The sequence below is a fragment of the Pelodiscus sinensis genome, chromosome 1, assembly GCF_052426305.1.
Source record: "Pelodiscus sinensis isolate ZL-2025 chromosome 1, ASM5242630v1, whole genome shotgun sequence".
In the NCBI taxonomy this organism is placed as follows: domain Eukaryota; kingdom Metazoa; phylum Chordata; order Testudines; family Trionychidae; genus Pelodiscus; species Pelodiscus sinensis.
Genome location: NC_143052.1, coordinates 2360316 through 2385010, shown reverse-complemented (window position 1 = coordinate 2385010; position 24695 = coordinate 2360316). Strand labels below are relative to the sequence as shown.

The window sequence follows — 24695 nt, the reverse complement described above, 5'->3', positions numbered from 1 at the left end:
ACCTCCTGGGAACGGGGACCTCTTGGCCAGCAAGCGGAGCCGGCGGCTCTCCATCCGCAAGTCGCGCCGTGCCCTTCGGAGTGGGCGCTCCCAGGCGGAGCTCTGCGCCAGCACTCGGAACACGCAGGGCTGCACGACGTGGTCACGCGGCCGGGTTTACACGGCCCCTCAGCACCAAGCTCTCGAGGAGGCCAAGCAAGACCTGGGGACGGGTCTGTTAGTGTCTTCAGCCACCAGTTAGACACCGGCCCAGAGAGGACGCTTATTACGTTTGCAGATGATCCCGGGCTGGGCGGGGCTGCGAGGGCTTTGGGGCATGGGTCAGAATTCAGATTGGTCTGGACACGCTGGAGAAATGGGCTGAGGTCAATAGGACGAAGTTCCATGTAGGAAGGACCAATCCGTTTCACACACAGAATGGGCAGCGACTGGCTAGGGAGGATCCTGCAGAAAGGGATCTAGGGGGCAGAGTGGGCCACAAGGTAAATATGAGTCAACAGTGCGACGCTGCTGCAAAAAAAGCCAACATGGTTCTGGGCTGCGTGAACAGGAGTGTTGTGAGCAAGACACGAGGAGTCGTTCTTCCGCTCTGCTCTGCATTGACTAGGCCTCAGCTGGAGTCTTGTGTCCAGTTCTGGGCACCACATTTCAAGAAAGATTCAGAGAAACTGGAGAAGGCCCAGAGACGAGCAACAAGAATGAGGAAAGATCGAGAGAACAGGAGCTAGGAGGGAAGACTGAAAGAATTGGGCTTGTTTAGTTTGGAAAGGAGAAGACTGAGGGGGACATGGTAGCGGTTTTCAAGTATCTAAAAGGGTGTCACAGGGAGGAACATCAGAACGGCCAGACTGGGTCAGCCCAAAGGTCCATCTAGCCCAGTATCCTGTCTGCCCACAGTGGCCAGCACCAGGTGCCCCAGAGAGGGTGGACCAAAGACAATGATCAAGCGATTTGTCTCCTGCCATCCCTCTCCAGCCTCTGACAGACAGAGGCCAAGGACACCATTTTATCCCCTGGCTAATAGCCTTTTATGGACCTAACCTCCATGAAATTATCCAGCTTCTCTTTAAACTCTGTTCTAGTCCTAGCCTTCACAGCCTCCTCTGGCAAGGAGTTCCACAGGTTGACTACACGCTGCGTGAAGAACTTTCTTTTATTAGTTTTAAACCTGCTCCCCATTAATTTCATTTGGTGTCCTCTAGTTCTTCTATTTAGGGAACTAATAAATAACTTTTCTTTATCGGCCCTCTCCACACCACTCATGATTTTATAGACCTCTATCCTATCCCCCCTCAGTCTCCTCTTTTCTAAACTGAAAAGTCCCAGTCGCTTTAACCTCTCCTCATATGGGACCCGTTCCAAACCCCTAATCATTTTAGTTGCCCTTTTCTGAACCCTTTCCAAGGCCAAAATATCTTTTTGAGGTGAGGAGACCACATCTGTACACAGTATTCAAGATGTGGGCGTACCATAGTTTTATACAGGGGCAGTAAGATATTATGGGTCTTATTTTCTATCCCTTTCTTAATAATTCCTAGCATCCTATTTGCCTTTCTGACCGTCGCTGCACTCTGTGTGGAAGTTTTCAGAGAACTGTCCACGATAACTCCAAGATCTCTTTCCTGATTTGTCGTAGCCAAATTAGCCCCCATCATACTGTGCGTATAGTTGGGGTTATTTTTCCCCGATGTGCATTACTTTACACTTATTCACATTACATTTCATTTGCCATTTTGTTGCCCAATCGCTCAGTTTGGTGAGATCTTCTTGGAGTCCCTCACAGTCTGCTTCTGTCTTGACTATCCTAAACAGTTTGGTATCAGAAACAAATTGTTCTCCTTGGCCTCTGAGGATAGAACAAGTAGCAATGGGCTTAAACTGCAGCAAAGGAGGTTTAGGTCGGACATTAGGAAAAACTTCCTGCCTGTCAGGGTGGTGATACACTGGGATAAATTGCCTGGGGGGTTGTGGAATCTCCATCCCTGGAGATATTGAAGAGCAGGTTGGACAGACGCCTGTCAGGGTTGGTCCAGACGGTGCTGGGTCCTGCCTAGGGATGTGCAATATCGGTTAATTGAATAGTCGAGTAACCTCATGGATTGTTATCGGTTAACTGACTATTCTATAGTCCCCAGGGGCGGGGCCAGCAGCCAGTGTATCCGAGGCAGCAGCGCAGCGCGCCAGGCAGGAGCTGGTCCAAGAGGGGAGCCCGTTTAAAAACCAGCTCCCCTTCTGGACCAGCTGCCTGTCGCCCCGCGCTGCTGCCTCTGATAAAGATGCAGCAGCCCCTGTCTAAGGAGGGTCTGAACTCCCGGACCCGGTGTGAGCCAGAACTGAGCCGGGCCGCCTGCCCGCCCGGCTCCTTGTACTCTTTAAAAGCAGAGCCGCAGCGGGGGCGGGTTCGGAGCCAGGACTGAGCTGAGCCACCTGCCAGCCCAGCTCCTCGTACTCTTTAAAAGCAGAGCCGCAGCGGGGGCAGGTTTGGGAGCCAGGACTGAGCCAGGTCGCCTGCCCGCCCGGCTCCTCGTACTCTTTAAATGCAGAGCCGCAGCGGGGGCGGGTTCGGGAGCCAGGACTGAGCCGGGTCGCCTGCCAGCCCAGCTCCTCGTACTCTTTAAATGCAGAGCCGCAGCGGGGGCGGGTTCGGAGCCAGGACTGAGCCAGGTCGCCTGCCCGCCCGGCTCCTCGTACTCTTTAAAAGCAGAGCCGCAGCGGGGGCAGGTTCGGGAGCCAGGACTGAGCCAGGTCGCCTGCCAGCCCGGCTCCTCGTACTCTTTAAAAGCAGAGCCGCAGCGGGGGCGGGTTCGGAGCCAGGACTGAGCCAGGTCGCCTGCCCGCCCGGCTCCTCGTACTCTTTAAAAGCAGAGCCGCAGCGGGGGCGGGTTCGGGAGCCAGGACTGAGCCGGGCCGCTGGCCAGCCTGCTAAAACTGTACCGGGGTGGGGGGCATGCGAGTGGTCTGTCGCATGAATCTATCGGCTCTTGCTCGTCGGTTATCGGCCGCACTGGCATGTCCCTGGTCCTGCCAGGCGGGCAGCGGGCTGGGCTCAATGACTCTCGAGGTCCCCGCCCGTTGTCGTGTCTCCGAGTCTCAAGCCATCCTGGAGGAAAGGAGGAAGCCAGGTGCCCGTGCTCTCCGCTTCCCGCCCGCCGAGACGAGGCCGGCCTGTGTTCATGCCACACGACGGTCGGGCTCCCGAGGGCCTTGAGCTGCTCTTCCCGCGTGTCCACCGCCAGCTGCCAGGGCCACCCGTCTGGCGGGCGGTGGCCCCGTGAGATGGTGCTGGAAGCCGACTCTCCCCGTGAGATCTCTTGCCCCCGCCTGCCAGCTCCGGCCTGACCCGAGCTCCCGCCTGCTGCCAGCCCCCGCCGCCCCTTAGCTCTGGGGCAGGGCAGGCTCCGGGCGCTGCGTCACCTGTGTGTGAGTGGTGGGATGGCTGGTGGGGGGGCCGCACGTGCAGGGCCTGGCGTTAATCGGGGCTGTGTGCACCTACCACGCCGCGTCTCCCTCCGCGCCCATCTGCAGCTCCCTGGGTGCTCGTGCCAGAGCCAGGCGAGGGTTTCCCCCGGCGCGTGCCTGCACAGCAGCTCCGGCACCCCCGGGCGTGGGCCCACACTGCCCTGTGTTCGGTTCTTTCCTGTCGGTCTCTGAACCGTGCGGGGGCTGGAGCAGCTGTGACCAGGCAGGGGCCGGCTTGCTGGCTGTGAGCCCCCTGCTCTCCCCTACTGGGCAGCCCTGAGACGCCCTGCCCCACCCCCTGCCTGCTCGCGCCCCTCTCCTCCCTTCCCGCTGAGCTCCTGGCCCCAAAGCCGGGTGATGTCGGGAGCGCAGGCAGACAGGTGCGGGCCCGGCCCCGCGTGGGGAGCGCAGGGACTGGAGTTCTGCGAGCGTGTGCTGTGCTTCCAATTTATGGCAGGCTTGAGTGGCTGCCGGCGCGAGTCTCCTGGATAACATCTGTGGCCCAGATTGCACGGGTTCGTGTCGGGAGCCTCGGTAAATCACCTGCCAGCAGGGAGAGGCGTCTGGTGGGACTGTTGCTCCCCGGGGGGCAGGATGTCTGCTGGGCGCCCGCGAGCGGGGCACTAATGCGGACAAAGACCGTGCTGGGTTTCTCCCCAGCCAGCGGAGACGAGCAGCCATGGTGAAGGGAGCGGGAGAGCCGGCTCTCATGTCTGCCCAGGCCGCCACCCGCGAGGTTTTCCTGGCGTGAGCCAGAGATCCCAGGGCCTGGTTCATGCCGAAGGCCAGACAGAGCTTGCTTAGGGCAGGAGCGTCTGCTGCCCTTCGGAGCGTAAGGCTGTGGCGGTGCGTCGGGGTTTTCCCGTCTCCTGCACCCCGTAGTGGCACGGACAGACTCCACCAGCCAGTAGAACAGAGGGAGTTTATTGCTTCTCCAGGGTACAGCCCAGCACAGATGTCATCTGGTTACAGGAACTGGGGCTAGGATGGCTCAGCCCCCCTTGAGATGGGGGGTGGCTGGGCCCTACAATCCCAGCCCTCTCCCTAGCTCCTTCTCCCCTGCTTCCCAGACAGAAACTCACTCTCTTCCAGCCCTGCCCCCCAGCCAGGGGCAGCATCCCACCTTCTTTGTTTCTCTCCCTGGGGGGTAGCTGGGCAGACAGGTTGAGAGCCCCTTGCCTAGTGACTCATCCCCTGTCCTGCTGGGCCGTGCTGCAGCCAGTGGGGGTCACCCACAGCCCCAGCCTAGCAACCAGCAAGGTACCCCCACCACGTCACAGGGTGTAACTCGGGTGGGGGGCTTTCCCCGTCAGTCGCTCTCGGGCCCTTTCCCTTGCCGATGCCTCGGTGGGTGCTGTGTCTCAGGGCGGGCGTGGGCGTGGGGTGCGCTCGACGGTGCAGCTGGTGTGGGGTTCGTGTTCTGACTGTCAGTGAGGGAGGCCGGCTCCGCGTGTGGGGCCTAGCCGGTGAGATGTAAGTCTAGGACTCAGAGCCGGTCTGGGGGGCGCTCTGGCCCCTGCCCTGAGCCTGCTGTGCGCCCACAGGAGCCACTGCCAGAGCGGGATGCAAACGGGTCACCCGGTAAGCAGTCCCCTTACCGATAACTGGTTAACCGCCAGCCCAGCTGTGCCTATCGTGCTGCACCGTGGGCTACTCCGGCGGGCCGGGTAACCGGCGACACGCGGCTTAAACAGGATTCTACACCCTGCTGCCAGCCCGCTTGGCAGCCCCGTGCCCTGGCGCTAGTGAGCGGCACACGCAGGCGTGGGAAGAGCAGTTCGCTAGCCTGACGTTCTTTCCCCTCCCGGCGAGCGTCCCCGGTGCCCGTCAGCTGGAGAGCTGCGCCCGCCGCGGCAGGGCGCCATCTGCTCGGGGCGACTGGCCGCAAACCCCGCAGGTATTGGAAAGCTCATTGCTTTGAAGCTGGCCGTGCCTGTGCGTTCCCGGCACGGCTCGCAGCTGCCGAGCCCTCGCCTGCCCAGCCGGCGCGCCCCTCCAGCACGGGCCTCGGAGCTGGCACTGGCTGGGTAGGACCGTCCCCTCGGACACAGCGCTCCAGATGTGGCCTCCCCAGAGCCGAAGAAAGGGGACTGATCGCTTCTCTAGCTCTGCTGGCCACGCTCCTCCCAATGCGGCGCCAGCCTGCTTGGCTGCCAGGGCGCCCTGTTGGCTCCTCTCCAGCTTGTCACCCGCTGCCATGTCCAGGCCTTTCCCCCGTTAATAGCTCGGGAGAGGGCTCGTTTCAGGCTCCGGTGCGGCGTCTGGGTGAGACCTCCGGGGCAGTCCATGTGGGGACGGATGCCGCTTGGCCACGAGAGGAGCAAGCGGGAGCTGGCGAAAGAGGCCGTCTGCTGGGAAAGGGCTGAGTCCCGCGGGGAGGGCGACTTGTCCCGCGGCGAGCTCCATCGCGGGGCGCGCTGTCACTCAGGGAGAGCCGCGGGACGAGGGCGCCGGGGCCCCTCCCTTCGCCTTCAGTCCAGCTCCTCACCTCGGCAGCGTCGGCGCTGTGCACGGAGCCCGGAAGCAGCGACGGCCCCGCCTAGCAGGGGGCCTGCCCCAGAGGCCGCCCGCGCTGCCAGCCGCCACCCAGAGCTTCGCAGCTGGTGCCTGTCGAGTCCTTTCACACGTTTGATTCCCTCCCTCCCTCCAGATGGGAGACGCTAAGAGGCCGGCCCAGCGAGCTCTGGTGGGAGAGATCCGAGGTATAAATCGACCTGGGACTGTGGCTGGTACTTTGGGATGGGGAGACCCTGTTTGGAGGTGGGGGATGGGTTAGAACCTCTCCCCTGTGTGTGGGGGCTGGGGGGCACAGGGAGCACTGGGGTGTCTGAGGGGAGGTGGGGGATGGGTTATAAACTCTCCCCTGTGTGAGGGGGGCTGGGGCACAGGGAGCACTGGGGTGTCTGAGGGGAGGTGGGGGATGGGTTATAACCTCTCCCCTGTGTGAGGGGGGCTGGGGGGCACAGGGAGCACTGGGGTGTCTGAGGGGAGGTGGGGGATGGCTTATAAACTCTCCCCTGTGTGAGGGGGGCTGGAAGGGCACAGGGAGCACTGGGGTGTCTGAGGGGAGGTGGGGGATGGGTTATAACCTCTCCCCTGTGTGAGGGGGGCTGGAAGGGCACAGGGAGCACTGGGGTGTCTGAGGGGAGGTGGGGGATGGGTTATAACCTCTCCCCTGTGTGAGGGGGGCTGGGGGGCACAGGGAGCACTGGGGTGTCTGAGGGGAGGTGGGGGATGGGTTAGAACCTCTCCCCTGTGTGAGGGGGGCTGGAAGGGCACAGGGAGCACTGGGGTGTCTGAGGGGAGGTGGGGGATGGGTTATAACCTCTCCCCTGTGTGAGGGGGGCTGGAAGGGCACAGGGAGCACTGGGGTGTCTGAGGGGAGGTGGGGGATGGGTTATAACCTCTCCCCTGTGTGAGGGGGGCTGGGGGGCACAGGGAGCACTGGGGTGTCTGAGGGGAGGTGGGGGATGGGTTAGAACCTCTCCCCTGTGTGTGGGGGGGCTGGGGGGCACAGGGAGCACTGGGGTGTCTGAGGGGAGGTGGGGGATGGGTTATAAACTCTCCCCTGTGTGAGGGGGGCTGGGGCACAGGGAGCTCTGGGGTGTCTGAGGGGAGGTGGGGGATGGGTTATAACCTCTCCCCTGTGTGAGGGGGGCTGGGGGGCACAGGGGGCACTGGGGTGTGTGAGGGGAGGTGGGGGATGGGTTATAACCTCTCCCCTGTATGAGGGGGGCTGGGGCACAGGGAGCACTGGGGTGTGTGAGGGGAGGTGGGGGATGGGTTAGAACCTCTCCCCTGTGTGAGGGGGGCTGGGGGGCACAGGGAGCACTGGGGTGTCTGAGGGGAGGTGGGGGATGGGTTATAACCTCTCCCCTGTGTGAGGGGGGCTGGGGGGCACAGGGAGCACTGGGGTGTCTGAGGGGAGGTGGGGGATGGGTTATAACCTCTCCCCTGTGTGAGGGGGGCTGGGGGGCACAGGGAGCACTGGGGTGTCTGAGGGGAGGTGGGGATGGGTTATAACCTCTCCCCTGTGTAAGGGGGTCTGGGGGGCACAGGGAGCACTGGGGTTTCTGAGGGGAGGTGGGGGATGGGTTATAACCTCTCCCCTGTGTGAGGGGGGCTGGGGCACAGGGAGCACTGGGGTGTCTGAGGGGAGGGGGGGATGGGTTATAACCTCTCCCCTGTGTAAGGGGCGCTGGGGGGCACAGGGAGCACTGGGGTGTCTGAGGGGAGGTGGGGGATGGGTTATAACCTCTCCCCTGTGTGAGGGGGGTTGGGGGGCACAGGGGGCACTGGGGTGTCTGAGGGGAGGTGGGGGATGGGTTATAACCTCTCCCCTGTGTAAGGGGAGGCTGGGGGGGCACAGGGAGCACTGGGGTGTCCGAGGGGAGGTGGGGGATGGGTTATAACCTCTCCCCTGTGTGAGGGGGGTTGGGGGGCACAGGGGGCACTGGGGTGTCTGAGGGGTTGTTTGTGGGACTTCCTCCGGGCTGAACTGGAGCGCTGGGTGATGCTGGTTTGGTGCCTGGTCATGGCAGACCCCAGGCGTGGGCTGCAGGGGCCTGTCTCTAAGCGATCGGCCCTGCCTGGGCCCTGTCAGCGGCGCCCTAGAGCCCAGAGCGGGGTGGGGCTGTAGGGTCTGCCGGGGGATCAGTGCGCCTGCACAGAGCCGTGGCCCCGCCTGGGGTGGCGAGTGCAGGAGGCCGGGCGTTGCCTGGACCAGCGCAGCCCTCGGGGTGCAGGGAGGGTGCTGGGGGGGCCCAAAGGATGGCGCAGGAGCCGGCGGGGTCTGCGTGCGACCTGCGGGGGCTGCTGATGGGGGTGGTCCTGCAGCAGAGCGGGTGCAGACCGGGCCCTCTGGCGCCCTGTGCCACGGCGCCCCAGCAGCTTGCACTGGTCGGGGCTGGGCGCCCTCAGCTGTGCGCATGGTGGGGGTGCTGGAGGGTCTGTGCCACGGCTGGCAGCCCTACGCGCCCCGTTCGCCCGCCCCGGCACGGTGTCGGGGCTCCTCCGGCCTGGCGGGGCTTAGCGGATGCCACGGGTGGTGCGTGGCACTTCCTCGGGTGAACCTGGTTGCCATGGCAGCCAGCGCGGCTGTGCGACGACAACACCTGGTTTGTGACGGGTTGTGCTGCTGCGAGTGTCGCTCCCTCCGAGAGTCTGGTGGCAAGTGAATTGCAGGAGGGAGGGGCCCTGGCGCTCACCCGGCTCTGGCAGCCCGGAGCTGGGCCCTGCCGCTGCCGCTGGCCCAGGACTGGCACGGGGGGGGGGTCTCCTCCGGAGCGGCATCCAGCGCTGTGCGGAGAGGGGCCGTGGCCGTCGGCCTGGCTCCAGCGTGGCAGTGCGGGGCCACGGGGCTTGTGAGCAGCCTCCCTCGGGGAGGGGCGCCCTGATCGCCCAGCGGCCCATTAGGAGGAGCGTGGCCAGCAGATCCAGAGAAGGGATTGTTCCCCTTTACTCGGCTCTGGGAGGCCACATCTGGAGCGTTGTGTCCAGTTCTGGGCCCCCCACTAGAGAAGGGATGTGGGTGCATTGGAGAGGGGCCAGCGGGGGGCGACCAAAATGATGCGGGGGCTGGAGCACATGGCCTAGAGGAGAGGCTGAGGGATCTGGGCTTGTTCAGTCTGCAGAAGAGCAGAGTGGGGGGGGGGGGGGGTTGAGAGCAGCCGGCAACTCCCTGAAGGGGGGATCCAAAGAGGCTGGCGAGAGGCTGGTCTCAGTGGGGGCAGAACGAGCAGCGATGGGCTCAAGTTGCAGTGGGGGAGGTCACAGAATCCTAGAACCACAGAGCTGGAAGAGACCTCAGGAGGCATCAAGTCCAGCCCCCTGCTCTAGGCAGGACCAATCCCGACTAAATCAACCCGGCCAGGGCTGTGTCAAGCCGAGACTTAAACACTCTAGGGATGGAGACTCCACTTCCCTAGGGAACCCATCCCAGTGCTTCACTACCCTCCTAGGGAAATAGTTTTTCCTAATATCCAACCTGGACCTCTCCCACCACAACTTGAGACCACTGCTCCTTGTTCTGCATCCGTCACTACTGAGAACAGCCTCTCTCCAGCCTCTTTGGATCCCCCTTCAGGAAGTTGAAGGCTGCTCTCAGTCTAGGTTGGAGATTAGGAAACTCTATTTCCCTAGGCGGGTGGGAAGCCCTGGGCTGGGCTCCCTGGGGAGGGGGTGGAGTCTCCATCCCTAGGGGTGTTTGTCTAGGTCTGACCAAGCGCTGGCTGGGCTGATGGAGTGGGGGCTGGTCCTGCTTTGGGCAGGGGGCTGGACTCGATGCCTCCCCAGGTCTCTGCAGCCCTGGGAGCCTCAGTGGCCTGGCCTGCAGTGCTCTGCCTTTGCACGACCCAGACATGGCGTAGCCTGCCGGGACCAGCCTCTGTCCTGCTCCAAAGGCCCTTGGCACCAGCACCGCGGCCCTCCCCTCTCGGGGTTCCTGGCAGGCCGTGACTGGCCCTGGCCCTGATCCTGAGCAGGAGTCTGGCCTTGCCAAGGAACCAGCTTGCTCTGGGTGAGAGGTGACCCTGCACACAGGGCATCCGCCCCTGCGCAAACTAGCCCCGTGCTGCTCCGGCTCTCCAGCCCAGGGCTTCCCTGCAATAGCAGGGCTAGGACTCCGCCCCCTCTGCTCTCAAAGCAACAGCCCTGAGCAGAGAGCTAGAGGAGACTCTCCAGCTGCTGCGAGCATACAGGGCCTATGACACACACACACCTACTTCTGAACTTGTCCAGGAGGGGGCGGTGGCGCTGGCCAGTCCCTGGCTTGGCGGTGGGCGGCAAGGAAAGCGCTGAGCACAGGAGGGGCTGTTCCAAGGGGTCTCCTTGGATTTACGCAGGGTGAATGGGGCGCGTGAGCAGCTTGCAGTCTGCTGCCCCCCGCGGTGCTCTGCGAAGCTCAGCCGCCCCTTGGCCGTGCTACAGCCCTTGCCGGGAGGCAGGGCAGGGCACCCCCAACGTGGGGCACTGGGGGGTTACCGCAGGGGCTGCTGCAGGAGCACAAGGCAGGACACATCTTCCTCCTCTGAGCCCTGCCGCCAGCCTCGGCTCTTCCGCCCCCACCGGGCAGGGGAGGGGAGGGGATGGTGCTGGCACGGGGTCGCCGGGGGGGGGAGGGCAACACCGGGACCAGGAGCAGCCAGCACAGCTCAGCTCAGCTCCAGGAGGGGAGCCCAGAGCCAGGCCCTGACCCTCCCCTCTGACCCACTCGTAGCGCCCGGGCCAGCCAGGCTCCTCCTCCGGCCTCTGCCCGCTCCCCCGGAAAAGTGCCACCTGCCCCCCAGCTCAGGTTCCAAAGGGCATCGGCTAGTGTGCAGGCGCAGGAGGCCGGGGCAGCCTCCCCCAGTGGGAGTCACACCCAAAATTCCCATCCCCATGTGGGCATCGGTGCAGCGCCCAGGGAAACTGAGGCACGCCCTCTGGGCAGTGGAAATCCCACCCGCAACAGATGTAACCTTGTGATTCTGCCCGGTGACTCGCTCCAAGCGCCGCAGACACCTAAGGGCCGGCCTGAGAAGATCACTGGGTTCCCAGAGACTGCGCCCAGGCTGGGGGGTAGGGCCCGGGCAGTGTGAGTTAGTCTCTGCTGGGTAGGATGAGGAGAGGAGACTGGGAGCAGGCAGGGGGGTTCAGGGCCCGTGAGCCCCTCTTCCCAAGAGGGATAAGGCTGCCTGCTCTTGATGCCTGTGCTAGCATCGCTTCTGCGCTGCGCTGCGTCCCTGAGCACCAATAAAACAGGCTACTCTACAGCCTGGCGGGGGGTCCCCTCTGGCTGCGGACGGGGGTGCAAGGTCGGGGGCTCCCCGACGCGCCGTCACATGGTGACTTGCAGCGGGGGAGGCTGCGTCAGAGCCCCCGTCCGGCGGTGATGGGGCGTGTCCGTTGTCCGGGAGCAGGGTCCCGGGGCTCAGCCGATGAGCAGCGCCCCCCGATTCCTCGCGCCAGTCACCAAACTAGGTGATTGGGCAGCAAAATGGCAAGTGCAATTGAATGTTGATCAGTGTAAAGTAACGCACACTGGAAAACAGCATCCCAGCGACGTGTACAATACGGTGGGGACGAGCTTAGCTACGACTACTGGAGAGGGATCTTGGAGTCGGTGTGGAGAGTTCTCTGGAACACCCCTCCGGGCGCAGCGGCGGGCAAACAGCAAAGAGAATGTTAGGAGTCACTGAAAACGGGATTGAGAATAAACCAGAGAAGATCTTCTTGCCTCTCTGTAAAATCATGGGACGCCCGCAGCTTGAATCCTGCGTGCAGACGTGGTCGCCGCATCTCAGAAAAGAGACATTAGCATTGGAAGAGGTTCCGAAAAGGGCAACAAAATGATTTGGGGTTGAAAAGGGATTAAAAAGACGGGGACTTTTCAGTTTAGAGAAGAGGAGACTAAGGGGGATGTGGTAAAGGTCTGTAAAATCATGACTGGGGTGGAAAAAGTGAATAAGGAAAAGTTATTTTCTTGTTCCCACAGTATAAGCACTAGGGGTCGCCCAATGAAATGAATAGGCAGCAGGTTTAAAACAAACCAAAGGAAGCTTTTTCTTCACTCAGCGCACAGTTAACCTGTGGAACTCCTCGCCAGAGGATGTGGTGAAGACCAGGACTTTAACAAGGTTCAGAAAAGAGCTAGATTAATCCATGGAGGTTAGGTCCATCAGTGGCTACCAGCCAGGGTGGGCAGGCATGGTGTCCCTAGCCTCTGTTTGTCAGAAGCTGGAAATGTGTGACAGGGAAGGGATCCTGTGATCATTACCTGTTCTGTTCACCCCCTCTGGGGCACCTGGCGCTGGCCACTGTGGGCCGACAGGACACTGGGCTGGATGGGCCTTTGCTCAGACCCAGCCTGCCTGCTTTGATGATCTTGTGCTCTCCTTGGGGCCGGGCGGGTTTCCCAGCGCAGAAGTAACACCGTCCAAAGTGGCCCAGTGAGGTGTCTCTAGAAAGCTGGTGAGTCGCTGAGTCCTGTAGGAATCCCTGTAGGAGCATCATGTGTACCCCGTGCGGAGTGTCGTGTGTGCGCTGTGCGGAGCGTCGTGTGTGCGCCGAGCAGAGCGTCGTGTGTGCGCAGTGCGGAGCGTTGTGTGTGCGCCGAGCGGAGCGTCGTGTGTGCACCGTGCGGAGCGTCATGTGTACCCCGTGCGGAGCGTCGTGTGTGCGCCGAGCAGAGCGTCGTGTGTGCGCCGAGCAGAGCGCCGTGTGTGCGCTGTGCGGAGCGTCGTGTGTGCGCCGAGCAGAGCGTCGTGTGTGCACCGTGCGGAGCGTCATGTGTACCCCATGCGGAGCGTCGTGTGTGCGCCGTGCGGAGTGTCGTGTGTGCGCTGAGCAGAGCGTCGTGTGTGCACCGTGCGGAGCGTCATGTGTACCCCGTGCGGAGCGTCGTGTGTGCGCCGAGCAGAGCGTCGTGTGTGCGCCGAGCAGAGCGCCGTGTGTGCGCTGTGCGGAGCGTCGTGTGTGCGCCGAGCAGAGCGTCGTGTGTGCACCGTGCGGAGCGTCATGTGTACCCCATGCGGAGCGTCGTGTGTGCGCCGTGCGGAGTGTCGTGTGTGCGCTGAGCAGAGCGTCGTGTGTGCACCGTGCGGAGCGTCATGTGTACCCCGTGCGGAGCGTCGTGTGTGCGCCGTGCGGAATGTCGTCTGTGCGCTGAGCAGAGCGTCGTGTGTGCTCCATGCGGAGCATTGTGGGTTGCTCCATGCGGAGCATCATGTGTGCGCCGTGTGGAGTGTCGTGTGTGCGCCGAGCAGAGAGTCGTGTGTGCGCCGTGCGGAGTGTCGTGTGTGCGCCGTGCGGAGTGTCGTGTGTGCGCCGAGCGGAGAGTCGTGTGTGCGCCGTGCGGAGTGTCGTGTGTGCGCCGTGCGGAGTGTCGTGTGTGCGCCGAGCGGAGAGTCGTGTGTGCGCCGTGCGAAGTGTCGTGTGTGCGCCGAGCGGAGAGTCGTGTGTGCGCCGTGCGAAGTGTCGTGTGTGCGCCGAGCGGAGAGTCGTGTGTGCGCCGTGTGGAGTGTCGTGTGTGCGCTGAGCAGAGAGTCGTGTGTGCGCCGTGCGGAGCATCATGTGTGCGCCGTGTGGAGTGTCGTGTGTGCGCTGAGCAGAGAGTCGTGTGTGCGCCGTGCGGAGTGTCGTGTGTGCGCCGTGCGGAGTGTCGTGTGTGCGCCGAGCGGAGTGTCGTGTGTGCGCCGTGCGGAGTGTCGTGTGTGCGCCGAGCGGAGAGTCGTGTGTGCGCCGTGCGAAGTGTCGTGTGTGCGCCGAGCGGAGAGTCGTGTGTGCGCCGTGCGAAGTGTCGTGTGTGCGCCGAGCGGAGAGTCGTGTGTGCGCCGTGCGGAGTGTCGTGCACGTTGTGTGGAGCATTGTGTGCACCTTGAGGAGTGTTGGTTCTGTCCCTGTATTTCACGTTTGCTCCTGGGAGGCAGCAACACAGTGCCCCTGCGCTGACCGGCCTGTCTGCCCCCTCCCCCCAGCCCTGCGCTGACCGGCCCGTCTGCCCCCTCCCCCCGGCCCTGCGCTGACCGGCCCGTCTGCCCCCTCCCCCCAGCCCTGCGCTGACCGGCCCGTCTGCCCCCTCCCCCCCGGCCCTGCGCTGACCGGCCCGTCTGCCCCCTCCCCCCCGGCCCTGCGCTGACCGGCCTGTCTGCCCCCTCCCTCCCCCGACCCTGCGCTGACCGGCCCGTCTGCCCCCTCCCCCCAGCCCTGCGCTGACCGGCCCGTCTGCCCCCTCCCCCCAGCCCTGCGCTGACCGGCCCGTCTGCCCCCTCCCCTCCGGCCCTGCGCTGACCGGCCCGTCTGCCCCCTCCCCCCCGGCCCTGCGCTGACCGGCCCGTCTGCCCCCTCCCCCCCGGCCCTGCGCTGACCGGCCCGTCTGCCCCCTCCCCCCAGCCCTGCGCTGACCGGCCCGTCTGCCCCCTCCCCTCCGGCCCTGCGCTGACCGGCCCGTCTGCCCCCTCCCCTCCGGCCCTGCGCTGACCGGCCCGTCTGCCCCCTCCCCCCCGGCCCTGCGCTGACCGGCCCGTCTGCCCCCTCCCCCCCGGCCCTGCGCTGACCGGCCCGTCTGCCCCCTCCCCCCGGCCCTGCGCTGACCGGCCCGTCTGCCTCCTCCCCCCCGGCCCTGCGCTGACCGGCCCGTCTGCCCCCTCCCCCCCGGCCCTGCGCTGACCGGCCCGTCTGCCCCCTCCCCCCCGGCCCTGCGCTGACCGGCCCGTCTGCCTCCTCCCCCCCGGCCCTGCGCTGACCGGCCCGTCTGCCTCCTCCCCCCCGGCCCTGCGCTGACCGGCCCGTCTGCCCCCTCCCCCCCGGCCCTGCGCTGACCGGCCCGTCTGCCCCCTCCCCCCCGGCCCTGCGCTGACCGGCCCGTCTGCCCCCTCCCCCCGGCCCTGCGCTGACCGGCCCGTCTGCCCCCTCCCCCCCGGCCCTGCGCTGACCGGCCCGTCTGCCCCCTCCCCCCCGGCCCTGCGCTGACCGGCCCGTCTGCCCCCTCCCCCCCGGCCCTGCGCTGACCGGCCCGTCTGCCCCCTCCCCCCCGGCCCTGCGCTGACCGGCCCGTCTGCCCCCTCCCCCCCGGCCCTGCGCTGACCGGCCCGTCTGCCCCCTCCCTCCCCCGGCCCTGCGCTGACCGGCCCGTCTGCCCCCTCCCTCCCCCGGCCCTGCGCTGACCGGCCCGTCTGCCCCCTCCCCCCCGGCCCTGCGCTGACCGACCCGTCTGCCCCCTCCCCCCGGCCCTGCGCTGACCGGCCCGTCTGCCCCCTCCCCCCCCGGCCCTGCGCTGACCGGCCCGTCTGCCCCCTCCCCCCCGGCCCTGCGCTGACCGGCCCGTCTGCCCCCTCCCCCCCGGCCCTGCGCTGACCGGCCCGTCTGCCCCCTCCCCCCGGCCCTGCGCTGACCGGCCCGTCTGCCCCCTCCCCCCCGGCCCTGCGCTGACCGGCCCGTCTGCCCCCTCCCCCCCGGCCCTGCGCTGACCGGCCCGTCTGCCCCCTCCCCCCCGGCCCTGCGCTGACCGGCCCGTCTGCCCCCTCCCCCCCGGCCCTGCGCTGACCGGCCCGTCTGCCCCCTCCCCCCCGGCCCTGCGCTGACCGGCCCGTCTGCCCCCTCCCCCCCGGCCCTGCGCTGACCGGCCCGTCTGCCCCCTCCCTCCCCCGGCCCTGCGCTGACCGGCCCGTCTGCCCCCTCCCCCCCGGCCCTGCGCTGACCGGCCCGTCTGCCCCCTTCCCCCCCGGCCCTGCGCTGACCGGCCCGTCTGCCCCCTCCCCCCCGGCCCTGCGCTGACCGGCCCGTCTGCCCCCTCCCCCCCGGCCCTGCGCTGACCGGCCCGTCTGCCCCCTCCCTCCCCCGGCCCTGCGCTGACCGGCCCGTCTGCCCCCTCCCCCCGGCCCTGCGCTGACCGACCCGTCTGCCCCCCTCCCCCGGCCCTGCGCTGACCGGCCCGTCTGCCCCCTCCCCCCCCGGCCCTGCGCTGACCGGCCCGTCTGCCCCCTCCCCCCCGGCCCTGCGCTGACCGGCCCGTCTGCCCCCTCCCCCCCGGCCCTGCGCTGACCGGCCCGTCTGCCCCCTCCCCCCCGGCCCTGCGCTGACCGGCCCGTCTGCCCCCTCCCTCCCCCGACCCTGCGCTGACCGGCCCGTCTGCCCCCTCCCCCCCCGGCCCTGCGCTGACCGGCCCGTCTGCCCCCTCCCCCCCCGGCCCTGCGCTGACCGGCCCGTCTGCCCCCTCCCCCCAGCCCTGCGCTGACCGGCCCGTCTGCCTCCTCCCCCCCGGCCCTGCGCTGACCGGCCCGTCTGCCCCCTCCCCCCGGCCCTGCGCTGACCGGCCCGTCTGCCCCCTCCCTCCCCCCGGCCCTGCGCTGACCGGCCCGTCTGCCCCCTCCCCCCGGCCCTGCGCTGACCGGCCCGTCTGCCCCCTCCCCCCGGCCCTGCGCTGACCGGCCCGTCTGCCCCCTCCCCCCCGGCCCTGCGCTGACCGGCCCGTCTGCCCCCTCCCCCCCGGCCCTGCGCTGACCGGCCCGTCTGCCCCCTCCCCCCCGGCCCTGCGCTGACCGGCCGCCCGTCTGCCCCCTCCCTCCCCCGACCCTGCGCTGACCGGCCCATCTGCCCCCTCCCCCCCGGCCCTGCGCTGACCGGCCCGTCTGCCCCCTCCCCCCCCGGCCCTGCGCTGACCGGCCCGTCTGCCCCCTCCCCCCCCGCCCTGCGCTGACCGGCCCGTCTGCCCCCTCCCCCCCCGGCCCTGCGCTGACCGGCCCGTCTGCCCCCTCCCTCCCCCGGCCCTGGGCTGACCGGCCCGTCTGCCCCCTCCCCCCCGGCCCTGCGCTGACCGGCCCGTCTGCCCCCTCCCCCCGGCCCTGGGCTGACCGGCCCGTCTGCCCCCTCCCCCCGGCCCTGCGCTGACCGGCCCGTCTGCCCCCTCCCCCCGGCCCTGCGCTGACCGGCCCGTCGTGTGTGCGCCGAGCGGAGAGTCGTGTGTGCGCCGTGCGAAGTGTCGTGTGTGCGCCGAGCGGAGAGTCGTGTGTGCGCCGTGTGGAGTGTCGTGTGTGCGCTGAGCAGAGAGTCGTGTGTGCGCCGTGCGGAGCATCATGTGTGCGCCGTGTGGAGTGTCGTGTGTGCGCTGAGCAGAGAGTCGTGTGTGCGCCGTGCGGAGTGTCGTGTGTGCGCCGAGCGGAGAGTCGTGTGTGCGCCGTGCGGAGTGTCGTGTGTGCGCCCTGCGCTGACCGGCCCGTCTGCCCCCTCCCTCCCGGCCCTGCGCTGACCGGCCCGTCTGCCCCCTCCCCCCCCGGCCCTGCGCTGACCGGCCCGTCTGCCCCCTCCCCCCCGGCCCTGCGCTGACCGGCCCGTCTGCCCCCTCCCCCCCGGCCCTGCGCTGACCGGCCCGTCTGCCCCCTCCCCCCCGGCCCTGCGCTGACCGGCCCGTCTGCCCCCTCCCCCCCGGCCCTGCGCTGACCGGCCCGTCTGTCCCCTCCCCCCCGGCCCTGCGCTGACCGGCCCGTCTGCCCCCTCCCCCCCGGCCCTGCGCTGACCGGCCCGTCTGCCCCCTCCCCCCCGGCCCTGCGCTGACCGGCCCGTCTGTCCCCTCCCCCCCGGCCCTGCGCTGACCGGCCCATCTGCCCCCTCCCCCCCGGCCCTGCGCTGACCGGCCCGTCTGCCCCCTCCCCCCGCCCTGCGCTGACCGGCCCGTCTGCCCCCCCCCCCGGCCCTGCGCTGACCGGCCCGTCTGCCCCCCCCCCCCCGCCCTGCGCTGACCGGCCCGTCTGCCCGCAGGTGGAGGTGGAGGTGGAGAGCATGGACAAGGCGGGGAATTTCATTGGCTGGCTGCACGTGGAGGGGCTGAACCTGTCGGTGGCGCTGGTGGAGCAGGCGCTCTCCAAGGTGCACTTCACGGCCGAGCGCAGCCCCTACTGCAAGGCCCTGCTGTCCGCCGAGGAGGCCGCCAAGCAGAAGAAGGAGAAGGTAGGAGACAGGGCTGGGCTGCGGAGACCCCGGGACCCTTGGCCAGCCCGTCCGCCCGCAGGGGGAGCGCCCGGCCCTGGCTCCCCGGGGGCAGGCCGGGGCCCTCTCCTGCAGCGACACGCCCGGCTCCCGCAGGGTCCCAGGCAGGCTGCGTGGCACGGGGCAGCCCTTTGCACGGCCGGGCGTGGGGTTGGCCCGGAGCGCGGGTCAGCCCGGCGTGCGAGCGGCGTGCGAGTGGCGTGCGAGCGGCGTGCGAGCGGTGTGCCCCCGGCGCGTGCCAGCCGCTGTTAACTTGGCAATTAAGGCCGGGTTTTTTTATCGCCCTCTTGTTTGGCTGCTACCTGCCTGCCAGGCCCCATCACTCTGCATTTGTGTCAGGGGCAGCGCGGGGGAAGGGAGGCGACCGATCAGCCTCGTAAAGCGCCGGCGCTGTCCGGCGGCCCCGGCTCTGCCGTGAGCACTGCGCCTGGTGGCCAGGCGGCAGGGAATGGGGGAGGGGGCGCGGAGAGGGAGGGTGAGATCGGGGACTCCTGGCTCTCGTGAGGACAGCGGCTCCTGCCGAACTGACCTTCCCCGCAAGTGGCTGTTAGCCTGTGGAACTCCCTGCTGCTGGACGACAGGCGGGCTGCTTCTCGGCTCCCCGTGCCGGGCGGGGCTGTGGCATGAGGGGCTCAGAGGAAATGGGCTGCCAGCCCAGCCTCGCAGGTGCCCCCCACTCCCTCCCTCCCCGCAGCCCCTGCCCCCCAGCCTCGCAGGTGTCCCCCACTCCCTCCCTACAGCCCCTGCCCCCCAGCCCCACCGGTGCCCCTCGCTCCCTCCCCGCAGCCCCTGCCCCCTAGCCCCGCCGGTGCCCCTTGCTCCCTCCCCGCAGCCCCTGCCCCCCAGCCCCGCCGGTGCCCCTCGCTCCCTCCCCGCAGCCCCTGCCCCCCAACCCCGCCGGTGCCCCTCGCTCCCTCCCCGCAGCCCCTGCCCCCCAGCCCCTCGCTCCCTCCCCGCAGCCCCTGCCCCCCAGCCCCGCCGGTGCCCCTCGCTCCCTCCCCGCAGCCCCTGCCCCCCAGCCCCGCCGGTGCCCCTCGCTCCCTCCCCGCAGCCCCTGCCCCCCAGCCCCGCCGGTGCCCCTCGCTCCCTCCCCGCAGCCCCTGCCCCCCCAGCCCCGCCGGTGCCCCTCGCTCCCTCCCCGCAGCCCCTGCCCCCCCAGCCCCGCCGGTGCCCCTCGCTCCCTCTCCGCAGCCCCTGCCCCCCCAGCCCCGCCGGTGCCCCTCGCTCCCTCCCCGCAGCCCCTGCCCCCCAGCCCCGCCGGTGCCCCTCGCTCCCTCCCCGCAGCCCCTGCCCCCCAGCCCCGCCGGTGCCCCTCGCTCCCTCTCCGCAGCCCCTGCCCCCCCAGCCCTGCCGGTGCCCCTCGCTCCCTCCCCGCAGCCCCTGCCCCCCAGCCCCGCCGGTGCCCCTCGCTCCCTCCCCGCAGCCCCTGCCCCCCAGCCCCGCCGGTGCCCCTCGCTCCCTCCCCGCAGCCCCTCCCCTCCACCCCCGCCCGTGCGCCACCTCTCATCCGGCTCCCCTCCCGGCAGGTCTGGGCCCAGTACGAGGAGGCGCGGGTGGAGGAGGTGGTGCCGGTGCTGGAGGAGAAGGAGCGAACCGCGAGCTACAAGCCCGTCTTCGTGACCGAGATCACCGACGAGCTGCACTTCTACGTGCAGGACGTGGAGACGGGTGAGTGGCGGCTCCCGCGCCGGCCAGGGGGAGGGGCCGGGCATGGGACCCTGGTGGGATGGGGGAGGGGCGGGGCGTGGAACCCCGGTGGGAAGGGGGAGGGGCGGGGCGTGGGACCCCGGTGGGAAGGGGGAGGGGCGGGGCGTGGGACCCTGGTGGGAAGGGGGAGGGGCCGGGCGTGGGACCCCGGTGGCAGGCCTGACCAGGTGCCCCCCGCAGGGACCCAGCTGGAGAAGCTGATGGAGAACATGAGGAGCGAGATCGCCAGCCACCCGCCCGTGGAAGGCTCCTACGCGCCGCGCCGCGGGGACTGCTGCATCGCCAAGTTCGTGGACGGGGAATGGTGAGTCCCCCCGCACCCTGGGCTGGGCACGGAGCCACGTGGCCAGCCGGGGTCCCCCTCCCCTGGGGCGCCGCGCATACGCAGGCCTGTGCTCCAAGGGCCCCTTCGGCGGCTCCTCCCTCGGCCGCTGCGCTGGGGGCTCGGCGGGGCTGGGGGGCTGGGCCCCACTGGGGTCTTCTGGGGGCCGGTCCTGGGGGCGTTCTCACCCCCTGTTCCCTGCCTGCCAGGTACCGGGCCCGTGTGGAGAAGGTGGAGTCGCCAACCAAGGTTCACGTCTTCTACATCGACTACGGGAACGTGAGTACCTGGCTGGTGCGGGCACAGTCGTCCCCAGCCGTGTGCCTGCGCCAGGGCCGGCCGCAGGGCCCCTTTCCTCCGGCATCCCCCAGGGCCGGCCGCAGGGCCCCTTTCCTCCGGCATCCCCCAGGGCCGGCCGCAGGGCCCCTTTCCACCGGCATCCCCCAGGGCCGGCCGCAGGGCCCCTTTCCTCCGGCATCCCCCAGGGCCGGCCGCAGGGCCCCTTTCCTCCGGCATCCCCCAGGGCCGGCCGCAGGGCCCCTTTCCCCCGGCATCCCCCAGGGCCGGCCGCAGGGCCCCTTTCCCCCGGCATCCCCCAGGGCCGGCCGCAGGGCCCCTTTCCTCCAGCATCCCCCAGGGCCGGCCACAGGGCCCCTTTCCTCCGGCATCCCCCAGGGCCGGCCGCAGGGCCCCTTTCCCCCGGCATCCCCCAGGGCCGGCCGCAGGGCCCCTTTCCTCCGGCATCCCCCAGGGCCGGCCGCAGGGCCCCTTTCCTCCGGCATCCCCCAGGGCCGGCCGCAGGGCCCCTTTCCCCCGGCATCCCCCAGGGCCGGCCGCAGGGCCCCTTTCCCCCGGCATCCCCCAGGGCCGGCCGCAGGGCCCCTTTCCCCCGGCATCCCCCAGGGCCGGCCGCAGGGCCCCTTTCCCCCGGCATCCCCCAGGGCCGGCCGCAGGGCCCCTTTCCTCCGGCATCCCCCAGGGCCGGCCGCAGGGCCCCTTTCCTCCGGCATCCCCCAGGGCCGGCCGCAGGGCCCCTTTCCTCCGGCATCCCCCAGGGCCGGCCGCAGGGCCCCTTTCCTCCGGCATCCCCCAGGGCCGGCCGCAGGGCCCCTTTCCTCCGGCATCCCCCAGGGCCGGCCGCAGGGCCCCTTTCCTCCGGCATCCCCCAGGGCCGGCCGCAGGGCCCCTTTCCTCCGGCATCCCCCAGGGCCGGCCGCAGGGCCCCTTTCCTCCGGCATCCCCCAGGGCCGGCCGCAGGGCCCCTTTTCTCCGGCATCCCCCAGGGCCGGCCGCAGGGCCCCTTTCCCCCGGCATCCCCCACGGCCGGCCGCAGGGCCCCTTTCCTCCGGCATCCCCCAGGGCCGGCCGCAGGGCCCCTTTCCTCCGGCATCCCCCAGGGCCGGCCGCAGGGCCCCTTTCCTCCGGCATCCCCCAGGGCCGGCCGCAGGGCCCCTTTCCTCCGGCATCCCCCAGGGCCGGCCGCAGGGCCCCTTTCCTCCGGCATCCCCCAGGGCCGGCCGCAGGGCCCCTTTCCTCCGGCATCCCCCAGGGCCGGCCTGGCTGGGCTGCTCCCCTCGCCCCCACGCCGGCGCTGCCTGGCCATGCGGTGTCGCTCCCGGCAGCCTCTCGCAGCGGCCCCGCCACCGGCGTCTGCACGGCCACGGCCCACGCTGCGGGGTGCGCCTCTGGCCTTGCCGCGCCGGGCCCCTGACCCACCCCCCTCGCTCTCTGCAGAGAGAGACGCTGCCCGCCACGCGCCTGGGCACCCTGCCGCCTGCCTTCAGCACCCGCGTCCTGCCCGCCCAGGCCACCGAGTACACGTTTGCCTTCATCCAGGTGCCTCAGGATGTAAGTGTGCGGGGCGGGGGGTCCCGTGGGGGCGGAGCAGGGGCGGGGTTCCATAGGGGCGGGGCCAGAGGGATCGCGTGGGGGTGGAGCAGGGGCGGGGGTCCATGGGGGCGGAGCAGGGGCGGGGCTCCATGGGGGCGGGCCCAGAGGGGTCCCGTGGGGGCGGAGCAGGGGCAGGGGTTCCATGGGGGCGGGGCCAGAGGGATCGCGTGGGGGCGGAGCAGGGGCGGGGTTCCATGGGGGCGGAGCAGTGGCGGGGCTCCATGGGGGCGGGCCCAGAGGGGTCCCGTGGGGGCGGAGCAGGGGCAGGGGTTCCATGGGGGCGGGGCCAGAGGGATCGCGTGGGGGCGGAGCAGGGGCAGGGGTTCCATGGGGGCGGGGCCAGAGGGATCACGTGGGGGCGGGGCCAGAGGGATCGCGTGGGGGCGGAGCAGGGGCGGGGGTTCCATGGGGGCGGGGCCGCCCCTCAGCCTGCCCAGTGTCCTGCTACCACAGCAGGCAAAATACGTCCCTTCCCGACTCCAGGGAGGGACCAGTCCTGTCGGCTGTTTTCTCCACGTGTCCATCTGGCTGCCCCGCCCCGCCCCGCCCCGCCCCTTCTCCGGGCACGCTCTCCCCCCCCCCCCAGCACCATGGCCCCGCTCCCCCATCCCAGCTCCAGCACCCTCCTCGGCCATGCCCGGCTCCCCCTCTCGGCTCCAGCGCCCCACCCAGGCCGTGCCCGGCTCCCCCTTTCGGCTCCAGCGCCCCACCCAGGCCGTGCCCGGCTCCCCCTCTCGGCGCCAGCGCCCCACCCAGGCCGTGCCCGGCTCCCCCTCCCGGCCCCGCCTGACGCTCTGCCCGGCCCGCAGGAGGAGGCGCGCGCCGACGCGGTGGACAGCGTGGTGCGGGACATCCAGAACACCCAGTGCCTGCTGAACGTGGAGCACCTGGGGCCCAGCTGCCCCCACGTCACCCTGCAGTTCGCCGACTCCAAGGTGGACGTGGGGCTGGGGCTGGTCAAGGAAGGGCTGGTCATGGTGGAGGCGCGCAAGGAGAAGCAGTTCCAGACAGTGGTGCGTGAGGGGGCGGGGCCTGCATGAGGGGGCGGGGCCTGCGGGGTGGTGGCGGGGCCTGGCTGGCAGCTGCCAAGGCATCTCGTGCTCAGGGGGGTGGGACCGGGGGGAGCTCCGGGCATGCCACGTGGCCTGCCCCCCTTTGCCCCAGCTGGCGTGGCCGTGGGTCGGAGCAGGGCTGTCCGGTGCCCTCCGTGGCCCACTGGAGTCCCTGCCCGCTCGGCTGGCAGTGCCGTGTCTGTGCCCTGCCGGGGGGTGGACGCAGCCCACTGCCGCCCCCTTGCCCGGTGCCCCGCCACAGCCACGGCAACATGGGGCCGGCAGGGACCCCCAGAGGCCGAGCCCGGGCCCAGTGGCCCTGGACCAGCCTGGTCCCAAAACTCTCCAGAGCCACCCTGGCCTCCTGCCGGTAACCCATCCCGCCTCAGCAAAGGGAAGGGGAACCAGGACCATCCCTGGCTCTTAGTGGGCAGCAGGGACTAGTGGTTAGAGCAGAGGGACTGAGACTGGGGACTCCTGGATTCCAGCCCCACTCTCTGCAGCCCTGGAATGTGCGGTGCCTCGGTTTCCCCTCTGTAGAATGACTCTGCCATTGCCCAGCACTTTGGGCCCCCAGGCAGAAGGGGGTTCCCAAAGCCGGGCCCCTGGGTTCTGTGGGTCTGTGCCTGGGGCCAGGGCAGGATCCCAGTTTTCCGGCCGGCGTTCGCCCAGCACACGGTGCACGGGAGGCTGCCGGCGGGGCCTGGCCAGTAACGAGCCAGGGCCTCCTGCGCTGGTTTCTGGCTGCCCTTCCCCCGACCCCCGCTGCACCCTCCCCGGGGCGACAGGACTTACTGGCCCAGACCCCCGGCTCCAGGGGCCCAGCTGCTCCAACCCTCCCAGGCCCGGTGCCCACCCCCTGCCCCCCCGCTGGGCCCAGGCAGGAGCCCCCCATGACGCCTTTGTTGCCCGCAGATCACCGAGTACCTGAATGCCCAGGAGCTGGCCAAGTCCAACCGGGTGAGTCCGGGGCCGGAGGGCGGGTGGGGGAGCCGTGTGGCCCAGGGCGGAGGGGGCAGGAGGCCGGCCCCCGCCACGGCTCTCACCTCGGCCCTTCTCCCCCGCAGCTCAACCTCTGGCGCTACGGCGACTTCCGGGCCGACGACGCGGATGAATTCGGCTACAGCCGCTAGGAGCGGCCCCGGGCTCCGGCCCCAGCGCAGCCACCGCGCCGCAGTCTGCTCCCCGCGCCCCCCGGGGCCCGGCTCTGCACCACGTGGCGCCCGCGCCGCCCCCGCGCCTCGGCTCTGCGACCCGGGCAGCGAGCCCCGGGCTGGCGGCTCCCACACGGACCGGCCTCCGCCGCCCCCGTCCCGAGCAAAGCCGGCGCGGCGCCCCCGCCCCCGCCCGGAGCCGCGCTCTGGCCCGTATTTAAAGCTTTGGGGGCCCAATAAAGTATCACCCGCTGCGCCCGGCTGCGCCGCCTCCTTGCGCCAGGGCCGGGGCTCCGCTGGGTACAAAGGGCCCCTTCCGGCCCCTGCCCCGGGGCGGGGGGGGCTGGCGGCGAGCCGAGGGCAGGAGGCCTTGGAGCCGGGAAAGGCCAGGCTGGCAGCAGCTGTGGGGGAGGGGTCATGGCCTGAGTGGCCCCGACGGGGTCCCAGCTGCGCCCAGGGGTCCCCCGTCTGACTCGCTAGCTGGGGACTCGGCCGGGGGAGGGGCGTTTGCCCCTGGCTGGGCCGGGCCGGACGGGCCACATGCTGGGAGGCCAGAGCCAAGGAGAACCCACGGCCTGCGGGCCTCCTGCCCCCGCCCCCCGGCCTCTCACCCCCCCCTCGCACCCCAGGGCCTCCTGCCCCCGCCCCTCC

General features: G+C 69.6%; 1 protein-coding gene across 1 annotated transcript in view; it reads left to right on the top strand.

Moving 5' to 3' along the window:
• SND1 (staphylococcal nuclease and tudor domain containing 1) overlaps positions 1 to 24298 on the top strand; it is a gene marked incomplete at its 5' end in the record, with an annotated part of 277106 nt that extends 252808 nt beyond the window's left edge. The window contains 8 exons of the mRNA XM_089777623.1: positions 17692 to 17880; positions 19446 to 19587; positions 19807 to 19930; positions 20158 to 20227; positions 21683 to 21796; positions 22648 to 22851; positions 23806 to 23850; positions 23958 to 24298. Of these exons, the coding sequence (XP_089633749.1) occupies positions 17692 to 17880; positions 19446 to 19587; positions 19807 to 19930; positions 20158 to 20227; positions 21683 to 21796; positions 22648 to 22851; positions 23806 to 23850; positions 23958 to 24023 (954 nt within the window). The remainder of the gene's footprint in view (positions 1 to 17691; positions 17881 to 19445; positions 19588 to 19806; positions 19931 to 20157; positions 20228 to 21682; positions 21797 to 22647; positions 22852 to 23805; positions 23851 to 23957) is intronic.
• Positions 24299 to 24695: the final 397 nt, after the last annotated feature.